The sequence below is a fragment of the Heterodontus francisci genome, chromosome 6 (genome assembly GCF_036365525.1).
Source record: "Heterodontus francisci isolate sHetFra1 chromosome 6, sHetFra1.hap1, whole genome shotgun sequence".
Classification (NCBI taxonomy): Eukaryota; Metazoa; Chordata; class Chondrichthyes; order Heterodontiformes; family Heterodontidae; genus Heterodontus; species Heterodontus francisci.
In genome coordinates this window covers 131398720-131425090 of record NC_090376.1, presented here as the reverse complement: position 1 = coordinate 131425090, position 26371 = coordinate 131398720, and the positions used below count along the sequence as shown (strand labels likewise).

Here is a 26371-nt window from a genome sequence, read left to right as displayed (position 1 = left end):
GAACTGGGTTGAGACTCTCTCGACTCCTCATAGCCAGAGGACGGGGTCCCGTCAGTCTGCGATGGATTCAAACCCAGGTGTCAGAGGAGAAAGGCAGAGTGTGGAGTTCAGCCTGTCGAACACTTTCCAATGGAAGTCAGGTTAATAGAATGACCCTGGTAAAAGACCATCTTGAAGTGTACAAACCACTTATCTGAAAATCCCCAGTTACTGGCATTTAGTTTAACTTTTTTGTGTAAAATGTCAGAATTATAAATAAAAATGTTATGAACTAGAAGAACGGCTGTAATTTTTTTTTAGTGTCTTTACCGTAAAACACACTTGGATGTGTAGAAAGTAACACTACGTCTAGCATTTACCTGGGAGGTCTTATTTCCTTCCTTCCTCTTTCTACCCACTTCTCTTCTGAATGTGGTGACACTTGATGAGGTACAATCTCATAGGTGATGTTGGTCCTCCAGTACCTCACCCAAGTGAGTGTTCTTCATGTGTCAGCCTGAACAGTGAGTGTCAACAGGAGTGTTATAAAGCAGTGACACATCAAAAAAGACTGAGATGACTCTGATGTGCCGTCAAAAAAAAAAGACTATCCCTCTTGCATTATTGTGTTTTTTTTTCAAAAAAGTGAACTGTGTTTCAGTCAAAGGAGTTGCTATAAGATATAACAGGCGATCTCACAGAGGAGGTCGGGTCATCAATCCAATTGGGTCTTCCCTGGTCAGGAGGCTTTGCTATAGCCAGTCAGCGAAGGATGATCAGAATCTTTCCTGCTCTTGAAAGCTAATCAACAGGGGCGGCACAGTGGCGCAGTGGTTAGCACCGCAGCCTCACAGCTCCAGCGACCCGGGTTCAGTTCTGGGTACTGCCTGTGCGGAGTTTGCAAGTTCTCCCTGTGACTGCGTGGGTTTCCGTCGGGTGCTCCAGTTTCCTCCCACAGCCAAAGACTTGCAGGTTAATAAGGTAAATTGGCCATTGTAAATTGCCCCCTAGTATAGGTAGGTGGTAGGCGAATGGTGGGGATGTGGTAGGGAATATGGGATTAATGTAGGATTAGTATAAATGGGTGGTTGATGGTCGGCACAGACACGGTGGGCCGAAGGACCTGTTTCAGTGCTGTATCGCTAAATAAATATAAATAAATAAACATTTGAGGACAAAAGTTCAGAACCGGCAATGACTCAGGTGAAAGAACAAAAACTGTTGTCCACTGAGCAGGCACTCAATGAGTGACATTGTTTTACTTCTATGCAATTCTGAGCTGAACACAAAAGCTGGGAAAGCACAGGCACAATGGCTGGAAATTTATGGCCCCTCCAAATGAGTGGACTGGTGGTGGTGAGGGGGTGTAAAATTGAGTGGGAGGCGATCCCGCCCGTTGTAATTTTACGTGGGGCAGCAGCGAGAAACGGCCCGCCCACCCGCCCCAGGCCAATCAAGGTCCTTAAGTGTCCAATTAACTGGCGTTTAAGGGACTCTGCCCGCCGCCACAGGTATTTTACCCTTGGTGGTTGGACAGCAAAAGCCATAAGAACCCCGCCTGGCAAAAGCAAGGAGCCTTCTTGCAGGCTGAGTGGGGGGGGGGATGCCCTCCTGATTGTGGGCACCCTGTGCCCACAGAGGGCCACCCCCAAAGCCCCAACCGCCCCCAAAGCAAAACATTCCCCACGCCCCCCACCCCTTGCCTTGCCAGGGCCCAACCGATTGTCCCTGGCAAGGCCCTAAAAAACTTACCAGAGTTCCGGGGCCATCCTTCCTGCTGCCTCCGATGGCTGGGTGTAGTTCCAGCAGTGGCCACCGCTCCTAGTGGAGCTGCTGGGACTAATAGCTGCCTGCCCGCTGATTGGCCGGCAGCTTCATTAGGCAGGAAGTCCCACCAGAGACCAATTAAGGGCCTGGGAAGTGAAAAAAACCCAGCCTGGCTCCCCAGGCCCAGTAGAGGTGGACTCACCACCAACTTTTTGGCCGGTAGGTGGAGCCTCCAGCCCAACAAATATTTCTGGTCAACGTCCAGCCTTATGATTTGCAGCACCGGAAAAATGTGCTAGCTGCATCCATCCAGCTATACAGCATATCTGCTGGAGAATTGGAAAATAAGACGTGTGTTTGCTAAATGGTTCAGTGGGTGCTGGACTCAGACAGATCAAGCAGGTCCCAGTTTGATGCTTCATTTGTGTTAGCTGAGCTCAGCCAGGGCAGTAACATGACTCTACAAGCAGCTACAATGAGAGGGATGCACCACCCAGAGATCCTACTCTAGATCAGTGATTCTCAAACATTTTTGATTGAAGAACCCCTTTTCAAATGGATAATTCCCCCCCAAACCTAAATTATACTATATAATACTCATTGTAAAAGTGCTGCATGTAAAAAGAGGAGTCTTGGACAAACCTGTATTTTGTCATCATTTCTTGTGTTCAGGTATTTAAAGAGAGTCCCCTCTCTTAAAGAAGGCTGAACTCATCTGGTGCCCAGCACCATCCTTAGTAACTGAGGATCTACTGGGCAATCTTTGTGCCACTCTCATATGCACTCCCCTAGGGCTCCTCCATATGCACTCCCCTAGGTGAGACAGCTAGCCCACTCTGCCAGGTGCATGTGGCGCCTGCACTCCACCCCTGCCTTGGGCCATTGCTCATTCATTTACTCTTGACCCATGGTGACCCCCTCCAGATCATGGTGCCCCAGGCAGCCGCTCACATCATCCACACGCCAGGCTGACCCTGCTCAGTCAGCACTTTTCATATGTCATGGGCCCCGTGGAAAGTCTCTACAGACCCCTGTTTGAGAACCACTGCTCTAGATTTCTATCTAGCCTACAATTACCACCTAGAAAATTATAGCCGAACATGAATTGCCACATGTAAAGCGGGAAGGGGTAAGAGAAGGAAGAAACGATAAAACAGGACACATGACTAATTTTAACGGTCAGCCATAGAAACTATCAAATGCCAGTTTACCATTCACAAACACAATTTTGGTAAATTACCTTGGAATTACTTCAATATTTCTCATCTCCATGCTGCCTCTCGGAGCAGCTGAAAGCACAGCTTTAATCGTCACATGGATGCTGATGACACCCAGCTCTACTTCACCAACAGTCTTGACTCCTTCACTGTTGCTAAATTATCAGACTGCTTATCCGACATCCAGCACTGGATGAGCAGAAATGTCCTCCAATTAAATATTGGGAAGACTGACTCCATTGTTTTCAGTCCCTGCTCCAAACTCCATTCCCTAGTTATCGACTCCATCCCTCTCCCTACCAACAGTCAGATTAAGCCAGTCTGCTTGCAACCTTAGTGTCACATCTGACCCCGCGATGAGCTTCTGACCTCATGTCCATGCATCACCAAGACCGCTTATTTCCACCTCTGTAATATCACCCGAATTTGCTCAGCTCAGCTGCAGCTGATACCCTCTTTCATGCCTTCGTTACCTTTAGACTGGACTATTCCAATGCACTCATGGCTGGTCTCCCATATTCTACCCTCTGTAAACTTGAGGTCAGTCAAAACTCTGCTGCCAGTGTCTTAACTCACACCAAGTCACGTTCCCATATCACCCCTGTGCTCACTGACCTACATTGGCTCATGGTCAAGCAATGCCTTGATATTAAAATTCTCATCCTCATTTTCAAATCCCTCCATGGCCTTGTCCCTCCCTATCTCTAATCTCCTCCAGCCCCACAATCCTCCAAGATATCTTTGCTCCTCTAATTCTGGTCTCTTGTCCATCCCTGATTTTTATCACTCCATCATTGGTGGCTGCACCTTCAGTTGCCTAGACTCCAGTCTTTGGAATAACCTCCCTACACCTCTGCCTCTCCACCTCGCTTTCCTCCTATAAGACATTCATTAAAACCTACTTCCCTGACCAAGCTTTTGGTCATCTGACCTAATATCTCCTTTGGTTGCTCGGTGTCATACTTTGTTGAAAATTCTCCTATGAAGCACCTTGGGACATTTTATTATGTTAAAGGTACTATATAAATATAAGTTTTTGTTGTTGTATAAAATATACCATAATTACATAACAAAAAAACAGTAGGTAAGAGCATAAGTGGGAAAAATGCAGACACATACATACATACCTACATGTCTGTATTTTTCCCACCTATTCTCTTACCTACTAATACACACATAATAAACACATGATGCACCTCATCTTGAGTCCCATATTTACAGCACCTTTTGGTTAGAGAGGTTACCAGTCATATTAAAAGAAAAACAAATACCTTTTCTGTAACTGGGAAGAGTAGAAGAATTGAACAGACAGGTCTCGGTATCAAACTGAGGAGCTCAGGATCCATTCCAAAGACATCTCCAAATTGCCAAGTGGGCTTCAATCCCAACTGTTGCATGAACTAATGGGAAAATGTATCAAGTCAATTCGACAGGTAAACTCTTCTTTACTCATTCATCATACATAAAATTAAATTCATTGAATCCACATGGAATAGAATGAGCCAAACGCCCCATAACTGCTTTAGAAAACAAAACTCTTATAATTGCGCCAGTGACAACCTCCAGCACCCCAACAAGCAAAAATAAAGACTTGCATTTATATAGCACCTTTCATGACCACAGGACGTGCCAAAGTGCTTTACAGCTACTGAAGTACTTTTAAAATGTAGTTACTGTTGTAACATTGGAAACATGGCAACCAATTTGCACACAGCAAGATGCCACAAATCTCAATGGGATAACGACCAAATCATCTGTTTTTGTAATGTTGATAGAGGGATCAATATTGGCTGGGCACAGGGGAAAATACCAGTGCTCTTCTTCAAAACGAGGACAGACGGGGGTGAAGGGAGGGCCTTGGTTTAACGTCTCGTCCGAAGGGCAGCTCTGACAGTGTAGCACTCCCTCAGTACTGCATCTGAGCGTCAGCCTAGATTTTGTGCTCAAGTCTCTACTGGGACTCAGTGGCAAGAGTGCTACCAATTGAGTCATGGCTGACACCTGATTATTCTTAGACATTTACCTGAAAAGGACAGCAACACTATTAATGACATTTCCTTTCTAAAATGTCACCATCAGTCTCCTGCCACTTTTAGCCTAATTTCTGAGGCTAAGTTACTACAACAAATCATTACCTATCTTTGGTTTCCAGCATCCCCTCATTTTTAAGCCTTAGACAAAATTGTTTAAAAGGAAGTACTCCTGGTACTATCTTTTGAGATTGATGTTTAAGGATAAGGAATACTTCTTTAAGCAACTCTGCCTTATTCTTAGAAAAATTTTCTCATTTGTTCTTGTGCCCATGGCTAAAATCTCCTTTTGCAGTTATTCCAAGTGGACGTGACTGTACTCCACCTACCCAGCCTGCGAAGCCATTGTGCTACCATAGATTAAGATCGCCACCTAGTGTGACAGGAGAGCTGTTCCATTCTATTTGTAAACAATAAAACATTTGTGCTGCTAATGGCATTACTGTCAAGACTTCCATTTCACAATTTTTAAATTTGTAATAAAATCATTGGTATCCCTTTAAAAATTATGTATTTATTCCCCCCTTGTTGATTTTTTTGAAAATTGTTGAGATCCTAATCTCTGGTGGACAATTAATGATAGGGTTGAGGATTTCCTGGCACTCTATCAGTGCCATGAACATCCAGAAATGGAAGGCAAGGTTTAAAAAGGAATATACAGTTGCTTTGAGCCTAGTCTCAACCAATTTGATGAGGTTTTCATACGAATGCAATTATTTTAAAAACCCAGAATTCATTCTAAGCTCTCCAAACTCTTAACAGATAACAAGTGGGGGTTAGTCAAAAAACTAGTCAACTGTCTCCACTCCTCCTCTTCTCTAAACTCAGACGATCACAAAAAGGCAAGAGCTCAATGTAGAAAGGAGATAATGTTTCAAAAAGCAACGAACCAATCCTACAAGATCACAACTTATTTAGGAAGGACCCGACTTAACTATCAGCCTCTGTGCTCCCCCCACAAAGAGCAGTCCCCATCCACAACCATATCACAAGTCCCAATAAACTGTCAACTTATCTAAATGTATGTCTTTTTTCAAATTATTTCTTCTGAATAAAAATTCAACACTGAGGTTTAATGAAACAATTAGTGGAAAGCTCTGTGTTGAAGTCAACTGATTTTAACTCAGACCAGACCAGAACGGTCCCCAGTGAGATTTATAGCACTCAAGTTAAATAAATATTTTTTTCAATGCATAAAAAATAAAAATGAGATGAAATGAATCAGATATTTTAAGTATATAGATGGGTTCTAAAAATGTAAATGTGATTCTCATCAGTATCTCACTTTGATTTGATTTTTAGATTTAGAGATACAGCACTGAAACAGGCCCTTCGGCCCACCGAGTCTGTGCCGACCATCAACCACCCATTTATACTAATCCTACATTAATTCCATATTCCTACCACATCCCCACCTGTCCCTATATTTCCCTACCACCTACCTATACTAGGGGCAATTTATAAGGGCCAATTTACCTATCAACCTGCAAGTCTTTGGCATGTGGGAGGAAACCGGAGCACCCGGAGAAAACCCACGCAGACACAGGGAGAACTTGCAAACTCCACACAGGCAGTACCCAGAATTGAACCCGGGTCGCTGGAGCTGTGAGGCTGTGGTGCTAACCACTGCGCTGCCCAAGAACCACAGCTAAAAAGCAAACTGTAACTCAATAGTATTTTAAATACAATGGGATTCACTGTTAACATATAGATGAATAAACCTTCTTGTATTTGTTTTTGTAGACCACATCATGAGTCAGGAATTTGCTGAGCAAAAAACATCTAAGGCAATGGTTCACCATATACAGAACATAAACATCCCTTGACCAAATGTGCTACATTTACAGGAATGTGCTGATTTTACAGTCCATGCGGAAGGCCTGGGACTCAGGAGAATAGTTTACAAATTATAATTCCCATTCCTTACTGCAATTAGCTGGGAAAACATTGTGCTCTTAGTATGATTTTCAAGTATTGGGATTTTTTTGTTGTATTTGTTTTCCTTCACGGAAAGGATTCGGGATAGAGTTACGGTTTAAGAACTGTGCTTTTAAAAGAACAGTTGAAAAAAACAGCAGGCTACGGCACTGAGACAGAAGGGAGCTTCAGATTTTAGCGGGCCAGGCACGAGAGAGATCTCTACCGTGTTGCTAATCACTTTGGGTAGAGTTTCCACTTTGGGAACAATTGGTGATGGCAGCAGAAATTGCACCCATCTTGAAAACTGTTCCCCCAACCAGAGTTTCCACAAACTCATTTGCATATTGCAGAACGCAGAACGCAAAATCTGTCACCAGCCAGCAGAATCGGGCAATTTTGCTTTAAAAATAAATTCTTTATATAATTAAGAGTGGTAACTTGGTAAAGTTTGATTAAACAGCTAAAAATGTGTTTATCATAAAAAAGCATTTTAAATTGCAGTGTCAATCTGACACCTGTCAGTAAGGCTTTTTTAAATTATTGAAAATGACAAATACACAAAACTATTTTCTAGTTAGATTGGGCTCCTTAATAAATTAAAAAAAAACATTCAAATCCTTTGAAAATTTATTACTGCCCTTGCACCCATGAAATCCCACTTAATCTTTAGAGCCTCTGCAAAGGAATACTAACGAATCACCAATGGTGATTAATTTACCTGGAGGTGTGGACGGGGCCTGCATCTTGCGCAATGTTTTAAAAACTAGTACAAAAAATAAAATGCAGCAACTTGAACAGTACTGAATGCAATTTGCACTTAAAATTCCACAATCTTTTGCTCTGGTTATGACAATATCACGGGGAATTGTACTGACAAAATCAACACAACCAATCTCAGATAGCCAACAAACATTTACACCCATTGCCACGAGGACGATTCTAGTCATGCAAGCACAGCATGAAGTGTCTCCTGAGAATATACTCTTGGAAGAGGGGTAGTCAGTTTGATTGAAAGGCCTTCTGGCGAATCTCTGAGGAAAAAGTGAGAGGGACATCACACCACTGATTTCTGGGGTCAGAACCAGCAAAAAGGGGAACGTCCATGCTCCAAGATTTGGTCGGATTTTTGGTCCAGAGCAAAAAGCTAAAAACACAGTCCCTCAGTCATTGCAATTAGAAGTTGGCTAGAAAGAAGGGCAACACACCAAAAAGAATTAATTTAGCCTCTGTAAGGGAGTGATTGCATGGTTTATTACTTTCCTCGCAATGTTTGAGCACCAAAGAGAGACTGAGTGAAATAATATAACGGTTGCTCTGTAGGTTCAGTTGCTGTCTGTATAATGAAGCGGGTAACACTTTATATCTAATCTTGTCTCACTCAAATAATGCTCAGTTTGCCTTCAGGTGGCTTGGAGATGTGTCTGTGAAATTTCGAAGCTTTTGAAAGGTGGAAAGAGTTAAAGAATGCAATGGTATGGTGCGTGAAGGCTCAGCCGCCATTAGGAGGGAGTGGGCCAGGCAGTGGTAGAGACTACACACAATGAATCAGGGTCTAAAGAGCAAAGGCAGAACACTAGGATTTAGGAAAGAAGATGAGGCAAAACAATGGAAGGACTTGAAGATGAGTTACAGATATCCAGGTGTTTTAGGATAGGCAGTTGATAGAGTCATCAAGGCCAGGTGTGATGGGTGGGTGTGCAGTTTTTGCAAGGTAGGATATGGCCTGCAGAGGTCCAAACGAAGTATAGTTTGTGCTGGGTAGAACTAGAGAGACAAGCAAAGAAAGCATTCAAGCCTTGAAGTGGCAAAGGATGCATGAGGATTTCAGTGGTGGAAAGCAAATGACGTTACACAATTGGAAGTAAGCTATCTTGATTATAAGTTGAATGTAGTGCTTGAAGCTCATTCCTGGTCAAGGAGAACACCAAGACTGCACAACATCAGGTTCACACAGACAGCAGCTGAAGAGCGAATGCTTTTCGATCTTGCCAATATTCATCTCAAGATATTGTCTCATTCAGGATTTCAATATCAGGTAGACAGCTGGATTCCATGATGACAAAATTAAGACTGTGTAACAAAGCAATTTCTTCAGCATATTTGTACAGAAGCTGAACCCCAAGTCTGTGATATTGGCATGGGGCCCATATCAATAAGGAATAGGAAGGATCCAAGCATGGACCATTGAGATATACCGAACATGACTGGAAGAAGTCTGACTGACTGCACTGCCATCACTGGCAGGAGGGTGTAATTACATTGTAACATATTTAGAATGGAAACTGCCTATGTAAACATGGACACAGGAATTTAAATATAAAAATAAGGACAGATAGGATAACTTTAAAATGTGGAGTTAATTATAGCTGCATGCCTTGGTCGAATTATTCCCACCTGAAGACTATATTTCGTCTGGACTCCCCGTGTGCAATTACCACAGTAGATTTAGTGTAATAAAATATAAAACTAAACATATCGGGTGAATGTGAAAAAAATAGGTCTGTACTGGAATACCAAAACATTCATAAAAGATGTTTTGAATTGGCAAAATACTTAGTGCCAGGTTGTCATGGCAGATTACTGAAGTAGCTCATCGCAGAAAATCGGAACAAGCTCAACATTAGAGGATACAGATGGTTAGGATACCAATGGCAAATAAGGTGGAGAGGGTGAGAGGCATGGCTAGGATAACTTGGAAGTGAGGGGAGGTCTGCAGGCAGTTTTCTGGGAAGGTAGAAAAATAAAATACATTCAAAATATTAATTAATTGGAGAACAGAGCTCAGACACCACCATAAAGCCTGAAGAAAAGCTCGTCATTACAACAAGATGAAATTTAAAAATAATTCTCTTTTGCATTATTTTCTATAGTGCAAGGGGCAGCTCAATTTCATTTTGATTCCCCTCTCCTCAAACTCCATGACAAGAGTTTTGCCAAGAGTCGATTGCCAGTTTACTCAATGTAGTTAATGCCTGTTGTTATTCTCATTGTGGGATGAGTAATTATCAGGTGTTAAACGTGCATAGCATTCGTCAAGTTATTAATTTTGAGAGAATTAAAAAATGTTTAAAAATAAATTTTTCTTGCAGCACAGAAACAATGAAACCACAAAATGTGATGGGAGATTAAAACTGGCTTTCACCAAAGATATGCAAGACAAATTTGCTCAGAAACTTCTTGTGGCTTCCTTCTATTGCTCAGCAAACTTATCCAGTGAATAGTTAAGCCACACAGTCCCAGATTTGAACTATGGCCTGCACTGGGGTTAGCTGATCTCACCAAATGGAGGTAACAGGATCAGATCAATTGGTTTCAAAATCTCTGGGTGAGGGACCATAAAATTTCCACTCCTGATCATTATCCACGAACACCTGGTAGAAGTACGTGTGTGGAGATCAGGAGACAAGCTGTACTTCTGCCACCTCCCCGGCAAATAGTCTGCCAACAATTACTGTCAAGACTCACATCCAACTATTGATCATGTGAATGTGGTACCTGAGCTGACTGACGCATCACAACTCAGGAAGGAGTCAATACCATTAGGAGAGAAGAAAATTGGCAAAAGAAAATAAATCTCAAAACAATGTCTACAAAAAGCTCCAATCATTTCAAGTTGTATTGCAGAGAAAATCTCTAACTGTCAAAGTGTTTCGTGCAGATATGCACAATAGTCAAATTGCAGAAGGTCTGACTGACCTCCTCAGTATTATTTGCAGAGAATGCAAGAAAAAAAAAAGAATTTAATCCCTGACCTCCCAAAAACTGATTTTGTATTCGTAAATTTTAATCTACTTTAGGTGATATTTATCCTGCATCTGATTAGCCAAAATTAAAACTTAACCTTTTTTTTTAAAAGGGACTTTACAATTCTCAGATACCCCCACAACACAAATAGAAATAGAAAACCCCTAAAATGAGAAGATAGCAGCTATAGGACATCTGTTAACATCCCTATTTGGTATTGGGGAAGGCAAGTAGATACTAGAGAGGCTTAAAGAAAAAAAAAAATCAGCAGATTCACCGATACCCTTCGTGTGAATGGCAAGGATGAATTATCCTTTTGTTGCTTTCTTAACGACAAGGACACAAAATAGCCCTTTAGGTCAAAACAACAATATACCATTACTGTTGTGAATATCCACGAATGACAATGCTGGTACATTACATACATAAGAGCAACACTTGGAGCTGCCGTTGGTTATTGCTACCTATCTCCCAAGGTAATGGTCAATGTTAATGCAAGGAAATCATTGTATCATTTAGAATGTGTGCATTTTAAAACACATCTTCATGAAAGTCGTGAAACCTTCTCAATTGCGTTATCAGTCACCATGGAACATGATATTAGAATAGTACACATAACAGAAATGACATACAGCTCTTTTTCCATGAAGATTTGTTAAATTTTCCATTAGAACAGTACCCTACAATCTGATGTCTGACCAAATATTATAAGGGGCTTAACTGAAGAGTAAACATTCCATTCCATAGAATGATGGCACAGATTTGCGGAGTTGGAAAACATTGTAACATTACTCCTTTCTAAGCAACATTGCTACTTCAGCAGGCCAGAAGTGAAAGAAAGGTATCAGCATTGTCCCCAATGGTTTAAGTCTTCCTATGATAAAAATGCCAGCTGTCGAGAAGGAAGTCCCACTCAAATTCAGAGCTATGTGGAAATCTCTGCAGCGTAAACTTATCAAAAAGCATTTTATAAAAAAATAGCTGACGCCCATTTTGCTAGTTGTTGAAACCAACAATAACCATCCCACCATTATGCACTGAAGGAAAAAAAACTAATTTACAAAAGCTTCCAGTGGAAGTCCTCCACAACTGATGACTAGGAGACGAACAGCATCACTACCAGCCTTTGCAGTCCCAGTAACTCACCTGATTCATGACCTAGAAAAATCAAAGAAAGAATAGATTAATTACCATGAAGGAGAACTAGCATATGCCATCTATAACGTTTATTTAAAACATTGCAAATTTCGACTGCCCAGCTTTTAGACAAAATGCATACATCAGGATTGGCTTCCAGTGGTAACCAGCGCTGACAGTCCATGATTTAATACAGTTTAATAAGGCCTTTGCTCTGCTCTGCTCTGCTCTGCTCTGCTCTGCCTGCTTCTCCTCTTCCCCCAAACCACGCTTCCGTTCAGAGAAAAAAAAATCGACCTTTTTCGAAGACGATCCTTGCAACTTGGAAGGAAGTGGGGGGGAAAACAAACATTTAGCCGGAAATTAAACTCAGTGCACTATTTAAGCAATGCATACAAGAATCCAGCAACAATGCATCGAAAGGGAAAAAATAATCAAATGGCATTTTTTTCTCTCATTAAGGGAAATCCAGGGCTTCTTATAAAATGTTCAATTCCCTTGAAAATGATGATGGTACGTGCGGTCAGAGGGCAGGGTTGAAAGGAGAGCAGCCAATCACTAGATGCCGCCAGCCCGGGGATCCCACGTTGTCCAATGGAACGTTGTGACTTTCACTTGGAACGCGGAGACATTGCGGGGGCGTGACTTCAGTAGAGCGGGGCGGAAGTGCTGCTGTTGGACATGGCAGGTTCCCAGGTACAGCAAGCTGCAGGCTGGGCTGGTGAGTGTTCATTGTGGGCATGCAGACCCCCAGTTCAAACGCCGCATAGCGATGTATGTGGTGCAGAGGATGCGTCTTGATTTGATTCTCGTGATCATGTCGATTTGTAGCCTGGTTGTAGCTGTTCAAAGCGAGTGTTAACTGGAGAAAGGAAGTCCATTTATATTTGTTGACTGTACGTTTTTGCTTTTGCACGTCAGGTATAATCTAATAGGGCTTCATATCAGACAATGAATTGACAGCTATTAATGCCGGTCACGTTTTGTAGGAGTGCAATGCTCAAAAAGTTTATCATTTTAATTACAGGTTTTGACAACACTGTTGAAAGCATTAGCAAATTGCCCCAAGATTTGTTTGCAGAGGTGGTGAGTATGAATTTGGGGGCTAAAATGACAATTCGATGTCATGAAGGCAGTGTTAAGAGGTTTACTGTGATGGTGGAATGTTTGGTAATAACATTTTTACTTTGTAGGTAGAGAATACTGACGTTGATAGCTAGTTTAATCTACCTGTAGCAACAAAAGCTGTGCAGTGACTTTCAGAATGTATTCCTGGTATCCAAGCTTGTTCAAAGTTTCACTACTGAATGATAGTTTAAAATGCACTATGAAAATGAAATTACTTTCAATGGAAGCATGCACATGTATGTAAATAAAGTGTTGAATTAAGTTTCTGTACCATGTGCCAAAGGTGAGAAAAATGTTAATTCCAAAACAGTGGCATTCTTCAACTTATTTTCACCCATTTTTGTTGGAAACATTTTTAGGAAGAGGTTGCAAATCTAGCAACTAAACAGTTTTAAAAAAAACAATTGGAGTCATTGAAGAAATTTAAATGAAAGAGAAAACACATTAGATTTAAATTTTAGAAGGGAAGAATAGCTATAATCACCTTTTTAAACAAAACTAATTATAAGGGCAGGTTTAACTTTTGAATCTATTGATCAGTTGATGATATTCAGTACAGCGTGGATAACAACAAATAATTTTACATTTGTCTGTGTAAGTTTATGTATTTGTGGGTTTTTTCTTATGTCTGTATGTTTGTTAAATTCACAATAGTGCCAGCAGATCATGTTACACCTACAATGCAAAACCCCTGGTGTGAATGCACTTGAATTGGCTGAAGTAAGTTGTTGAATTTATGAAATTTAATTTCAATGTCAGTTTAGAGCCTTTTAATTGCTTTGTTTTACATTGATGCTGGATTTTTGCTCCTGTTCAAATATCTTTATTGCTTTGTTTTGTACCTTGTGTAACAGAGACTTCAAACTGCTGGCGTTGAACTGGATTTAGAAGCTACTAAGAAACTGGTCCATGTTATCTCCTTGTTTTTCAGGTAGTGAGCATTGCAATCTGTCTGCAGTTTCGATATCCTTTGTGTGTTTTTATATGATGTGAATTTTGAAATTTATCTTTCACACTTGAATATTCAGATTATAAATTTTATCGTCTAATGACATCTTTTCAAAATAATTAACAGAACATCTTATTCCGCTGGAATCACTCAGCAGGTCTGGCAGCATCTGTGGAAAAAGAAGCAGAGTTAACGTTTCGGGTCAGTGACCCTTCTTCGGACCAGTTCCGAAGAAGGGTCACTGACCCGAAACGTTAACTCTGCTTCTCTTTCCACAGATGCTGCCAGACCTGCTGAGTGATTCCAGCATTTCTTGTTTTTATTTCAGATTTCCAGCATCCGCAGTATTTTGCTTTTATCTTATTCCACTGGGTTGAATGAGAAGTTGTTATTGTAATTCTTGGGGGAAAAAAAGGTTAACAACTGAAACAGCTGTTTCAATATTTGAAAAATAAAATTCTAGCTCATTTTGCGTTGAGTGTAATTGAAAGCTGCCTCTCTGACTCAAGATCAGCTGTAACACACCACAGTTTCCAGATCAAAGCGAGGTTTGTCTATTTGATTCTGTTCTGCCACCACTTTTAAATTCCGATCAAGCAAACTAAAGTATTTGCCTCCCTCGAAGTAGCAGAAAACAAAACATTTTTTCTGACCAATCTAAGCTGCAGTGTTTCTTTTCAAGACCTCCCAGTTTTGCCTTTTTGAACATGCAATACTGCAGCTTTTATTTTATTCATTCATGGGGTGTGGGCATCGCTGGCAAGGCCAGCATTTATTGCCCATCCCCAATTGCCCTTGAAAATGTGTCGATTTATTTTTTAGAAGTGGTATGCCTTTACAATTGATTTTTACTTTGCTTTTGCCACCTGAATCCAATCAAGTCAAAATGTCCTGCTCAACATTTAGTATTGCCCAGGCAGTAATGTATGTGGATCAGAAGTGAGTGCTGTTTTGAACATCCATGCAATTTTCTAATATTGTCACACAGTACTGATTTTTATTTTAAATATTCACTCATGGGATGTGGGCGACACGGGCAAGGCCAGCATTTGTTGCCCATCCCTAATCGTCCTTGAGAAGGTGTAGTGAGCCACTTTCTTGAATGCAACTGAGGAGCTTGCTAGGCCATTTCAGAGGGCAGTTAATAGTCAACCACATTGCTGTGGGTCTGGAGTTGCACATATAGGCCAGACCGGATAAGGATGGCAGATTTCCTTCTTTAAAAGACATTACTGAACCAGATGGGTTTTTAATTTTTGGTTTTGGAGATGTGAAAGTAAAAATGATCAATTATTTGCTTTAAAATTTCAAACATGAAATTTAATATTATGAAAACAATAATGTGTATTTGGTGGTTTGTAAACGTTGGGTGGAGACAAATAAAGTAATGCAATTAATTGGGGCCATATAAAGGGGCCCAGAAAGAGGCCAGTCAGCCCAACAGGACCATGCCTGTGTTTATTTTAAAGGCATTTTATCAGACATGTTGACTTCTTTTAAGTGCAATGCCACAGAAGTGATGAGTTACTGTTGTGTGACAGCCTGGACACAGTTGTTGCAGAGTATCTGTTGAATGAGCATGCATTTATAGGTCGAACTTGACATATAGTATAATTAATGTATAAAACATTGAGGGGACTTTTAACTCTTCCCCATTCGGCAGGAAAGGAGCAGGGTACAGTTGGAATGGAGCAGCACCACTCCCACTGCATTCCCTCATTTTAAAGCTGTTGATTTGTCCCTTTGTATGCCAAGGTGCCCTGTTGCCCTCGCTGCGCCATTTTCGCCTCGCACTTTCAGCAACTTTGTGGCCAAAAACTTTCAAAGCGCGCACAAACAAGTCTAACTAATAGAGCATGCTGCCCTGCTCCAGCAAGATCGAGCCCCAGGTTTCTCGTTCCTTTGAACAGATTTGGTGTAAAGAACTTGATAAAATTGCTAGCTTATTGGGAAGTTTGAAGTGCACAGCTGAGCTATGTAGACAAGCGGGTCTCCATTTTAACCGTTGACTTGAGCTACAGCATCTGTCCAGTTAGCTGGGTAGGAAATAGCTGCAATGGTAGCTCAGTCTGTAGCCCACAACCTGTTTCAGTCCACTCTGCTTGCATGTAACATCACCTCTGGCTCCTTTCACCTGCCTTACTGCAATTCTAGGTGCCTCCTGCTTTAGTGAAACTGCATATTGTTCTCCCTCCTTTCCCGTCCCCCCCACCAGCTCTGATGCCAGTTCCAGGTCCTGCTTACTTCTGTGGAATACTGTGGGTGGGAATTCCCACCAATGATGGGCAACAGCAAGAGGTAGGGACCAGCTGTGAGGAGGTGATTCTTTATGTAGGAATAATCTATGAAAAGTGATTGTGTTTTATCATGGTAATATGTGACTTTATAGACTGCTTTGATACCTCTTTCTTAAAAAGTATCATAAAGTATTTACAGCACAGAAAGAGTCCAGTCGGCCCATCAGGACCATGCCTGTGTTTATAATTGACACAAGTCTCCTCTTGCCCCCTCTTCATCTAACCCCATCAGCATATACTCTATTCCTTTCTCATGTGCTTATCCAGCTTCCCCTGAATGCATCAATGCTATTCAGCTCAACTACTGCCTGTGGTAGCAAGCTCCACATTCTAACCCCTGTCTGGGTAAAGATGTTTCTCTGGAAGTTCCTTTTGTGTTTTATTAATGCCCATCATATAAAACTAGGGAAAAGTGCTGTTCACCTTTTAACGTATTTTGTAAATTATCGAGTACAGTATGAACATCCTTAAGTCAGTGGCCATAGCCTTTTCCAACCCCAGTCTTTAAATTTTTACAATGCCTAATGAGCTCAGAGGGAACACAGGCAACACCTGTCAATTTTCCTTCTTTTTCTTGGCAGGTCAGCTGCACAGGGTAATATGACAGCTGAAGACCTCATTGTGAAGCTAGCAGATAGCAGCAGTAAGTGGTCCAAGCAAGCACTTCAAGTTATTCGTCACGTGTGGAATGAACAGGGCAAACTAATTGTGACACCAGAAGATGCCAAGCACATGTTGACAGTCGGACAGGTGAGAGGGCCCAGTACGTGCAGGCTTTTTAAAGCTTGAATGTGTATAAATCTGCATCTGTTGTCTTGTCATATTTGGCCTGAGCCACAGATGTTTCTACAAATGTGTATTGCACCATACTTTGTTTTTGCATTTCATGAAGTTTGCAGCAGATGCCACTATGTTCGACCCAGAAGTAGAAGGCAAGGCATGTCATTGTTATTTTGGGGGACATCAAAATTGCTATTAAATCTCTAAATTCTTCAATTTCTGATGAAAGGCCATCTCTCTCCACAGATGCTGACTAATCTGCGTATTTCCAACATTGTCTGTTATAGTTACTCCTGAGTCTGGCTAGTTTTAAATACTGTATCGCTGTATTAGCAGGAGACTCAGAGCAGGCGGTTCAACTAAGCAAAATTTCGTCCATGAATTAGTCACATTTATTACAAGGAGACCAAGTCTAAATTGCATTTTATCAAGATGTTCAATACATTTAAGACTCCATGGTGCTTGCAAAAGACTATTTGTAAAAATGTAATGCTTATTTTTTTGTTTCCTCCAAGCTTGTGGACTTGCAGTGGAAGCTGGGAATGGCAGTCAGTTCTGACAGCTGCAGATCTCTAAACCACCCCTATGTAACCATGATGCTGAAAGTAGCTGACCCCTCAGGAGAAATAATCAGCAGATCATTCGAAATGACCGTCCCGCAGTTTCAGGTCAGTAGCCCAACTTTCATTCATCTTTTTAAAAAGGGGCAAATTGCACAAAGATCTTTTGTTTTTCCTTTTGAAAAGGAGGTCAAGCCTGATGCTGGTAAAATGTTGCAAAAGTAGATTCCGTTTTGCTGGCAAAGAAATAGTCTCTTGTAAATCTGTTTGTAACCTGGATATCATAGTTGACCCCAAGATGAGTTTCCGACCACATAACTGTGCCATCACTAAGGCCACCTATTTCCACCTCTAACATCACCCCTGTCTCAGCTGCTGAAACTCTCATCCATGCCTTTGCTACCTCCTAGACTGGACTATTGCCATGCACTCCTGGCTGGTGTCTCACATTCTACCCTCTGTAAACTTGAAGTCATCTAAAACACTGATACCCGTGTCCTTACTCGCACAAAGCCCTATTCACCCATCACCCCTGTGCTCACTAACCTCCATTGCCTCCCAGTTAAGCACCGACTTGATTTTAAAATTCTCACCCTTGTTTTCAGATCCCTCCATGGCTTCTCCCCTCCCTATCTCTGTGATCCCTTCCAGCCCACACCCCTCCAAGAGATCTGCGCCCCTCTAATTCTGGACTTTTGAGCATCCCCAAATTTAATTGCTTCACCATTGGCGGCTGTGCCTTCAAATTCCGAGGCCCTAAGTTTTGGAATTCCTTCCCTAACACTCTCTACCTCTCTTTCCGCCTTTGAGACACTCCTTAAAACCTTCCTCTTTGACCAAGCTATTGGCCATTTGACCTAATATCGCCTTAAGTGGTTCGATGTCAAATTTACTTTATAATGCCCCTGTGGAGTACCCTGGGATGTTTAATTGTGTTAAAGACCCTGTATAAATACAAGTTGTTGTTGTTGTTGTAAACTTTAATAAAATAGGGTAGAAGATAAAAGGTGCACTCATTGAGTCCCCTGCATGTCTTTACTCTTCTGGTTAGCAGAAAACAGGAGTTCAGTCATGCTAGAAGTTGAAGTTTTGAAGGAGGCAGAAGTCTTACACATTTTGTTCCTTAATGTTCCGCCATTTTAATTTATTCATTCACAGAATCAGGGCATCGCTGCATTGGCCAGCATGTGTTGCCTGTCCCTAATTGCACTTGAGAAGGTGGTGGTGAGCTGCCTTAGTAACTTGCTTAGGTCATTTCTCAGGGCAGTTAAGAGTCAACCACATTGATGTGGGCCTGGAAAAACATGTAGGTCAGACCGGGTAAGAATGGCAGATTTCCTTCCCTAAAGGACATTAAATGAATCGGGTAAATTTTACTATAATCCAATAGTTTCATGGTCACCATTATTGACACCAGCTTTTTATTCCATATTTATTTAATTAACTGAATTTTGCTCACAAACTTCTGCGTTGGGGTTTCAACTTGTGTCTAGCACATTATTCATCTCGGCCTCTGGATTACTAGTCTAGTAATATAACGACCATGCCACTGAAACATAAAGGAGTAAACTGAGCGAATGAAGAGAGTGAACTGTGGGAAATTTGACCCAAAGTCAAGGTTTTTCCAAGGTCTAGTAGAGTTGAAGAAGTGAGGCAGCATGAAAGTTGTTGGAGGAAAGTTTAAAGGGATGCTAGATAAGGTGAGGGAGAAAGGAATAGATTATATGGTTAGCTGAAGTAGGGTGGGAGGAGACTTGTGTGGACAATAACATTGGGCCAATTGAGCTGTTTGTGCTGTAAATTCTATGTACAAGTTTGTCAATATTAAAAGTAGCGGATATCTCTCCCTGAATGACCAAATGCTCAAACAAATTGACTCCCAGCAACGTCTCAATTGGAGCCAGACAAACTGAGCTTGTTGGCCTAGAAACTTTACCTGAGCCTGTATAGAACTGTCCTACCAAATAATTATATCTCTGTATCTTAACAGAATTTTTCCAAGCAGTTCCGGGAAGTGGCTGCTGTCCTTGAAATGGTATGAAGCTTGTTTCTGACCTGAAACCCCCTCCAAGCCCTGGTTCTGCTTCCATTACACAGAAGAGAAGGAGGAGGTAGTTCCACAGGAGAAAAGAAAATGACTGCACTCCGTTTTGATTATACACATTTGCATTACATATTCCCTTCACCACCTATGATTTTCCAATTGTTGGATATTAATAAATGTGCTACTTTCATTGAAGGTGCTCTGGGGAGGAGCAGGAAACATTACCATGTATTGTCTGAAAAATTTCAGTGGCGCCCTCGTATGCAATCTGGATGACATGGGGGTGGCGAAAGCGAAGTTTATTTAAAAGCAATGCTGCAAAACTATATTAGAGCAGCTCATTAAAAGTGAATAAAGCAAGTCTATTTGTAGAAATGTTACAGGAGAGGCAGTGGCTTCATAGCCTTGTTTTACCTTCAATATGAATTTGAATCTGTCTTGCCTTGGATGAACGTCTCAGTGCATCAGCTGTCTCGTGAAATGAGTCTGGATGGACAGTAGTCCACACAATAAAAACCTTCATTAATTTGCACTAAATTGTCAGCTCTATTCAGGGATCAGTCACAAGGATGATTGAAATGGCAATATCATATGTTGAAATTAAGTAAGTTGACAGAAAGGAGGAGCTTTTTCTCTGCAGTTAATCAGACCATGTTTCATAAGTGTCATACTGTGAGGTATTTTTAGATTGTTAAAGAAAGGCTTGCATTTCTATAGCGCCTTTCAAGACCTCCCAAAGCACTTTAGAGTCAATGAGTACTTTTGAAGTGCAGATTCTGTTGAATGTGGCAACTAATTTGCGCACAGCAAGCTCCCACAAACGTCAATGTGATAATGACCAGATAATGTCTTTGTTGATGTTGATTGAGGGGTAAATATTGGCCAGGCCACCAGGGATAACACCCCTGCTCCTCTTAGAAATAGTGTCATGGGATCTTTTACGCCCACCAGGGAGAGCAGACAGAGCTGCGGTTTAACGTCTCTTCTGAAAGACAGCCCCTCTGACAGTGTAGCACACCCTCAGTACTGCACCAGGAGTGTAAGCCTAGATTGTTGTGCTCCAGTTTTGTAGTGGGAGTTGAACCCATTTCTGACTCGGAGGCGAATGATACCTACTGAGCCATGGCTGACACAGGTTTCAAATGGTGATGTAGAAGCTGGAAAGTTGAAGTTCTCACTGATTGATTGTTAGATCTTGGTGTGGGGGGAGGGGTGGTTGGTGGGGTCGGGTGTGTCCTCAGCACAGCCTGTGTCCGAGCACTGAGTGACAGACCATAACTTCAGGATTTCTGGGTTAATCTGCACATGCCCGACATCCTGAAGCTGGGGTTAGTTTCAGAAGGGTAATGACTGAACGCTGACAAAGTTCACTGTCAACACCACTGCGCCCCCATCACCCCCCCCTGTAAAATGTGTGTGAATAGGTTTAATGAAGTGCTACGTTGCCTTTATACACACAGTCAAATGACAACAACAACGCATTTATATCGCACATTTAATGTTATAAAATGACCCAAGGTACATCACAGACAAATAATGAGACAAAATTAGACATCGATCCACATAGGAGATATTAAGACCCAGACTAGTTATTCCCCTCCTCCTCGTCTGAGATAAAGGGGAAGGAAGGCCTCAGATTCTCCTTCTCCTCAGCACTATATTCCTCCTCCTCCTCACCGCTGTGAGGGATCTGCAGGAACACGTTACAAGGTATTCACAACACACAAACAGGCCATTCAGCCCAACAGCTCTATGCTAGTGCTTATGCTCCACATGAGCCTCCTCCAATCCTACTTCAACTAACTGTCAGCAGATCGTCCTACTCATTTCTTCCCTCATGAACTTATTTTGAGTTGGTGATGCAGAGCTCCCGTTCCTCGTACTAATGTCTATTACATGACAAAATTAACACAAGGGTTGCAAGGACTAAATCGATGGCTCGTATACATGTGTACATATGTTGTCACGGATCTGTAATTATTTTTCTCCTCGGATTGAAAACAGTGTGTGTACCTTTAAGATTCTTAAAAATAGTGCACCTTTAAGGGAGAGAAGATTCTGGAATTCCTGAGGCACAGTATGCAGCAGTTGCATTTTTGTTACCCCTGAGCAACAGCAGGAGAGAGAGGTCACATGGTAATTTTCCACTTGGCTGTGTGTAAAACTGGCTGAAACCATCTGAAACCAGTTAATTCTGGGAGACTTTCCAGCGAGGCCAACTGAAGAAAAGGAGCTGTTTTATTCTCTCTCAGCAGAAATTCTACAAGGAGCTACAAACCAAGTTAATTCCCTGAGTAAAGAAGAAAAGCCGCCTTTTTCAAGAAACCCTTTGCATTGCCATGCTCATCACTGAAAGAACTGTTTACTACCTGCTGCAGCCGAAGAGTTGAATGCTTATCTACTGAAGGATTATTTTCATCAGATCCACGTGAAGACGTCAAGTGGCCTTTGACTTATTTTCACATTAGAATTCCTCATTTATCAGGACCGTAACCTGCAAAGACTTTATTATTTTATTTATTCTTAAGAGACAGCTAATTTTAAAAATTCCACATATAAAAACCAGTTAATTACTGTTTTTTGAGTGTATGTGTGTGATTTGGGGGGGCGGATGTTAGATTCAAATTTGAAGTTATAAGTTCTTTAGACATAGGTTTATCTTGATAGTGTTTAGTATTTAGGTTTTTTAAAATAAATAGTTAATTTGCTGTCTAAAGATACCTTGTTTGATCTGTCTCATTCTGGGGTTACTAGTGCGTTTAATTTGGCTGTTTTCCAATTGGGTGTGAAAGCTTAATAATATGCTGCGACCTGCGGAGTGATGGGACTGAATTGACAGTGCGTTGCTCCCGCCGTGGTCAAAACAATGTGTAGGGTTTATTGTGACAGTTTGCACCTAGCTAGGTGTTTAGAAAAGGTGGGGGCGTTGGGGCTTGGGGAGATAATTTTTTTGATCGAGTGAGACTTCAACCTTAGAAAAAGAAATGGGTCTTATAGGCAGTTTTCTTTTCCGATTTAATTTCACACCTACAGCCATGTACTGAGTTGTATTTCAGTATTCATACAGATCAGTCTCCAGTCCTATTGTTGAGGGTTGCCTGCACACTGGAGGAAGCATCGGTCACAATTGAACGCTAGTTTTCTCACCTCTCCGCCACGTCCATGTGTAACTTACAAATTCAAACTGAGCAGTGACTTGAGTCATGCCATCCAGTAGTCAGCTAAAGCAAATCGAAGTAGATGTTCTGATAACAAAAGCGAGCCAATTACACGTGACTTGAATGTGGTTTCCGATCTCAGGATACTGTTGCCACATTCTGTGTTTCCCTGGATATGCTGCTGTAAGTTGCAGTGGGGAAATATCTGCTATTGTAGGAAACAATCAATGCTGCAGTTTAACGCTCGTTGATGTTCATGGCAGGTTGAAGCAAGTGGATTCGAATGACGAGCATGAAAGGCTTTGCTGACTATGGATGTCCTGTTTAATCAAACACAATTCAGAAAGGCTGCTTTGCTCATGCGCTGGATGGAAAAATCAAATATTTTTTCTGTCTTACATTCAGTTTTTGGAAACTACTGCAGATGAAGTAAATGCTGGTGTACCTGTGATGATGAGATCAGGGGGATTTAGACTTCTAATATATAAAATGTAGTTGAAAATAAAACTATCTGCTTAGCTTTGATCATAAGTTGTACACCAACTCCCTCTTTTGGACTGCCTTGGTTATTGTTTTGGCCCATATTAATCCTGCTCCTTAATAGCATTGTTGCAAAGTCACCAGTTTCTCCAACTTGTTTATCCTTTCTTGATCGTAGAAGGACCGGATTTGCCTGATCTATAACCTCCATCCCTGGCCTGTGCCTCTTTCTATCCATTGCTGAATATTATATTTACAATTTACAGGCTATTATGTAATTCTAGTTCTACTTTATGTCTGTATGTGGTTATGTGGAGCACCCAGGGCTTTGTCTTCCTCTAGCTATGTTGTCAAATGAGGTGCTACTGTCAGTATTACTACTTCCTTATACTTGGCAACCAGTTGATGTGTCTGCTGAGCCAGTATCCATCTGGTGACAAAGTTTGTTTCAAATCTATTGCCTGTCTTTGGAGATTGTATATTTCTTTTTGCTGTACCTGCATCATCCATTGCACTTTGAGTCTACATGTGCACCATTTTGCTTTGAATCCTACATTGCAATTACTTGGGAGGATTTCTTGTGTTTTGTTTGAGGAGATTATTGCATTGTTTTGTGTTTGTGTTTATAACTAACCTAGTACGTTTTGTGCTATGTATCTTATAGGCAGTCTTCTTTCCGGGCTTACTTTCACACTTAGCCATATACCTGAGTTGTATTTTAATGCTCATACAAATCTGTCTCCAATCCAGTTGAGGAGGGAGGCTTGCACAAGGGTGGTAACATCTCTTCAGAATTCAGCATTAATGTTCTCGCACCTCTACACCACATCCATGTAACCTTCAACAGCACCTTCAAAACCCACAGCCTCCGACCAGCTAGAAGGGCAAGGGCAGCAGGCACATGGAACACCACCTCTTGCTAATATCCCTCCAAGTCACAGACCATCCTGACTTGGAACAATATCACAGTTCCTTCCCTATTGCTGGGTCAAAATCCTGGAACTCCCTCCCTAACAGCACTATGAGTGTACGTACACCAGATGGACTGCAGCGGTTCAAGAAGGTGGCTCGCCACCACCTTCTTGAGCGCAATTAGGGATGGGCAATAAATGCTGGCCTTGCCAGTGACACTCCCATCCCATAAATGATTTTTTAAAAAGACCTACAGATTCAAAATGAGAAGTGACTTAAGTCATGCTACGCGGCAGTCATCTAAATCCCAGGATTACTCGACTCACTTGAATCTCCTAGCCTAAATTGTGTTTCACCAGTTGTTAGTGGTCAGTGAATCAGGTTTGGTCGCCTTGTAGTTATAGTCCAGGCCTAGCAATGATAAATTCTGAAATCTGGGTGCAGTAGATAACAAAATTGGATGTTTGAGGGAAAGTGAATCTGAAGTTGCCTCAGACCCATTCTGTTCCAAAAAAAATTATATAGCTTGAGAAATACTCCAGGTTGGGCAGCATCTGTGGAGAGTTTTTTTTCTGTTTCTTTACAGTTGACCTGAGTGGTTCCAGCATTTTCTGTTGACTTTTCACATTTCCAGCATCTGCACTATTTTGCCTTATAAACAAATATATCTTGTTGGCAGAGATGTAAAATCAATCTACTTTCCCACTTATAAAGCAGATGAGCAATCTGAGAGACAATGATTGTAGATACTTGTGTGTGCATACATGCAGACCATCAAATGTCATCATTTCTTCCCACCTTGGGTCTGCATTTTTTTTCATATATATAATATACATTTAAGTACTTGAAATGCATTTCAAAATGCAACAATTTGAGTTAATAGTACAGCGCTAGCTTAATCCAAGTGGTATAGTTCATGTTGCTAATTTTGAAACATAATGATAGAACATTAATTGGTGTGTGTAAGTTGAAAGGTACCAATGTTCCAGTGCATTTTATTTTGAAACAAAATTGATCAAATTTATTGCTTTTATTTCTCTCACTTGTGACAGATTAAACCATTACAAAAATTCACAATGTCCCACTGAAGGTTAACATTTTTTTTCAAATGTGTATAACCTTAAAAATTCCTGCCTGGAGCTGCTATTAAGCTAGGTTTAAATGAGTATTTTTTTTAAAAAGATCCTTTCAAATTATTTGTATTTTAACTCGCAGTTCCTGCCTCAGAACACAGGATGGCGATCACAATGGCAAAGTCATGTTTCAGTTCCGTGTCAGTTCTGCTCTGGGAACCATTTAAAGAACAGCTTGGGGTGATTTGACTCCGTTTCTTTCTGTCCCCACACACTTGATGTGGTTTAAAGGTTGCCATTATAGTTGCAGAGCCAATCCACACTCATACACTAGTGTACAGTATGAATATCCACCAACTTGCTGCCTGTAATACATTTTAATTCACAGTAATGAGAGAAAAAAAGCTTTTCCCTTTCTCATTAATTCCCAATTGAAAAAGTAACAAGAATTTTTTTTAAAAGTAAAAAAAAAAGTGAGTGGGTTTATTGGCTACAATAATTGGATACCACTTGAACTGGCCAGAGTACAAGTTTAATTACTTGTTATTCTGCATCTCCAATGAAAAACGCGGCTGCTTTTATAGAAGTGAAGGGAAAATACCTGAATCAATTTAGTTTACTTAATATAAATGAAGCAAGTAAACCAGTTCAAAAGTAGTACGTTCGATATTGTCCCTCAATATTGTAACCCGTACTTATTTTTACCAATTTGAATCTGTAAATGTAGAGGTTTCGTTGCTGTGATGAATATGATGGTGTCTTGCATCCAAAAATGAACATTACCAAGTACAGTGACCTAATATTAGTGGAGGAAATAAATGGTTTCCTTTTCTCATTTAACTAGATGCAGAGTGAACCACCAAGGTATTTGTATAGTGTTACAAACTGTTGTGAAAATGAAGCTCACATTTCAACTGTAGCCAGCCAACCGTTAAACATCGGGGCATATTTGCCTGATTTGTCTTAATGTCTTTAGAGATTTTAAACTCGGTTTTATCTCCTCATGAGGCCAACAGAGTGTACTTTATTTTGAATGGTTGGATTGTGGCAGTGCTGTGTGAATATGTAGTAGCCTACAGATTAAATCTGAGCAGTGCATTGAGTTATGCTAACCACAGTGAATGACCAAGATGCTCAACAATTTGAACTTATTCTCACGAGCTAAGCATCACTTCTGATTGCTAACGCACCATCAT

General features: G+C 41.1%; 2 protein-coding genes across 5 annotated transcripts in view; one reads left to right on the top strand and one right to left on the bottom strand.

Annotated features, from left to right (window-relative positions):
• The window catches only part of uchl3 (ubiquitin carboxyl-terminal esterase L3 (ubiquitin thiolesterase)), a 74042-nt gene extending 61714 nt beyond the window's left edge, over window positions 1-12328 (bottom strand). The window contains exons 1-3 of one of the 3 annotated variants that reach the window (XM_068034320.1): window positions 11937-12328; window positions 11804-11815; window positions 4235-4363 (exon numbers count right to left, since the gene is read on the bottom strand). In XM_068034320.1, the coding sequence (XP_067890421.1) occupies window positions 4235-4363; window positions 11804-11815; window positions 11937-11978 (183 nt within the window). In that variant the 5' untranslated portion in view covers window positions 11979-12328. Of the gene's footprint in view, window positions 1-4234; window positions 4364-11718; window positions 11744-11803; window positions 11816-11936 lie in introns of those variants that run through there. The other 2 variants (XM_068034321.1, XM_068034322.1) reach the window with 2 other exon arrangements.
• An 82-nt stretch (window positions 12329-12410) lies between these two features.
• On the top strand, window positions 12411-20089 carry commd6 (COMM domain containing 6). 2 transcript variants are annotated; one of them, XM_068034323.1, is made up of 7 exons: window positions 12411-12515; window positions 12822-12880; window positions 13577-13642; window positions 13777-13853; window positions 16750-16918; window positions 17464-17616; window positions 19499-20089. In XM_068034323.1, exons 1-7 carry the CDS (start codon window positions 12476-12478, stop codon window positions 19547-19549), a joined length of 615 nt encoding a protein of 204 aa, XP_067890424.1. In that variant the 5' UTR covers window positions 12411-12475; the 3' UTR covers window positions 19550-20089. The 2 variants fall into 2 exon arrangements, with proteins under 2 accessions (XP_067890424.1, XP_067890426.1); XM_068034325.1 differs by lacking the exon at window positions 12411-12515 and adding an exon at window positions 12542-12690.
• Window positions 20090-26371: the final 6282 nt, after the last annotated feature.

Excerpts from the sequence above, each read along its gene's own strand:
- commd6 (XM_068034323.1), top strand. The coding sequence starts at position 12,476 with ATGGCAGGTTCCCAGGTACAGCAAGCTGCAGGCTGGGCTG. Across the intron at positions 12,516-12,821 it reads GCAAGCTGCAGGCTGGGCTG|GTTTTGACAACACTGTTGAA; the intron begins GTGAGTGTTCAT and ends TTTTAATTACAG. Across the intron at positions 13,854-16,749 it reads GTTATCTCCTTGTTTTTCAG|GTCAGCTGCACAGGGTAATA; the intron begins GTAGTGAGCATT and ends TTTTCTTGGCAG.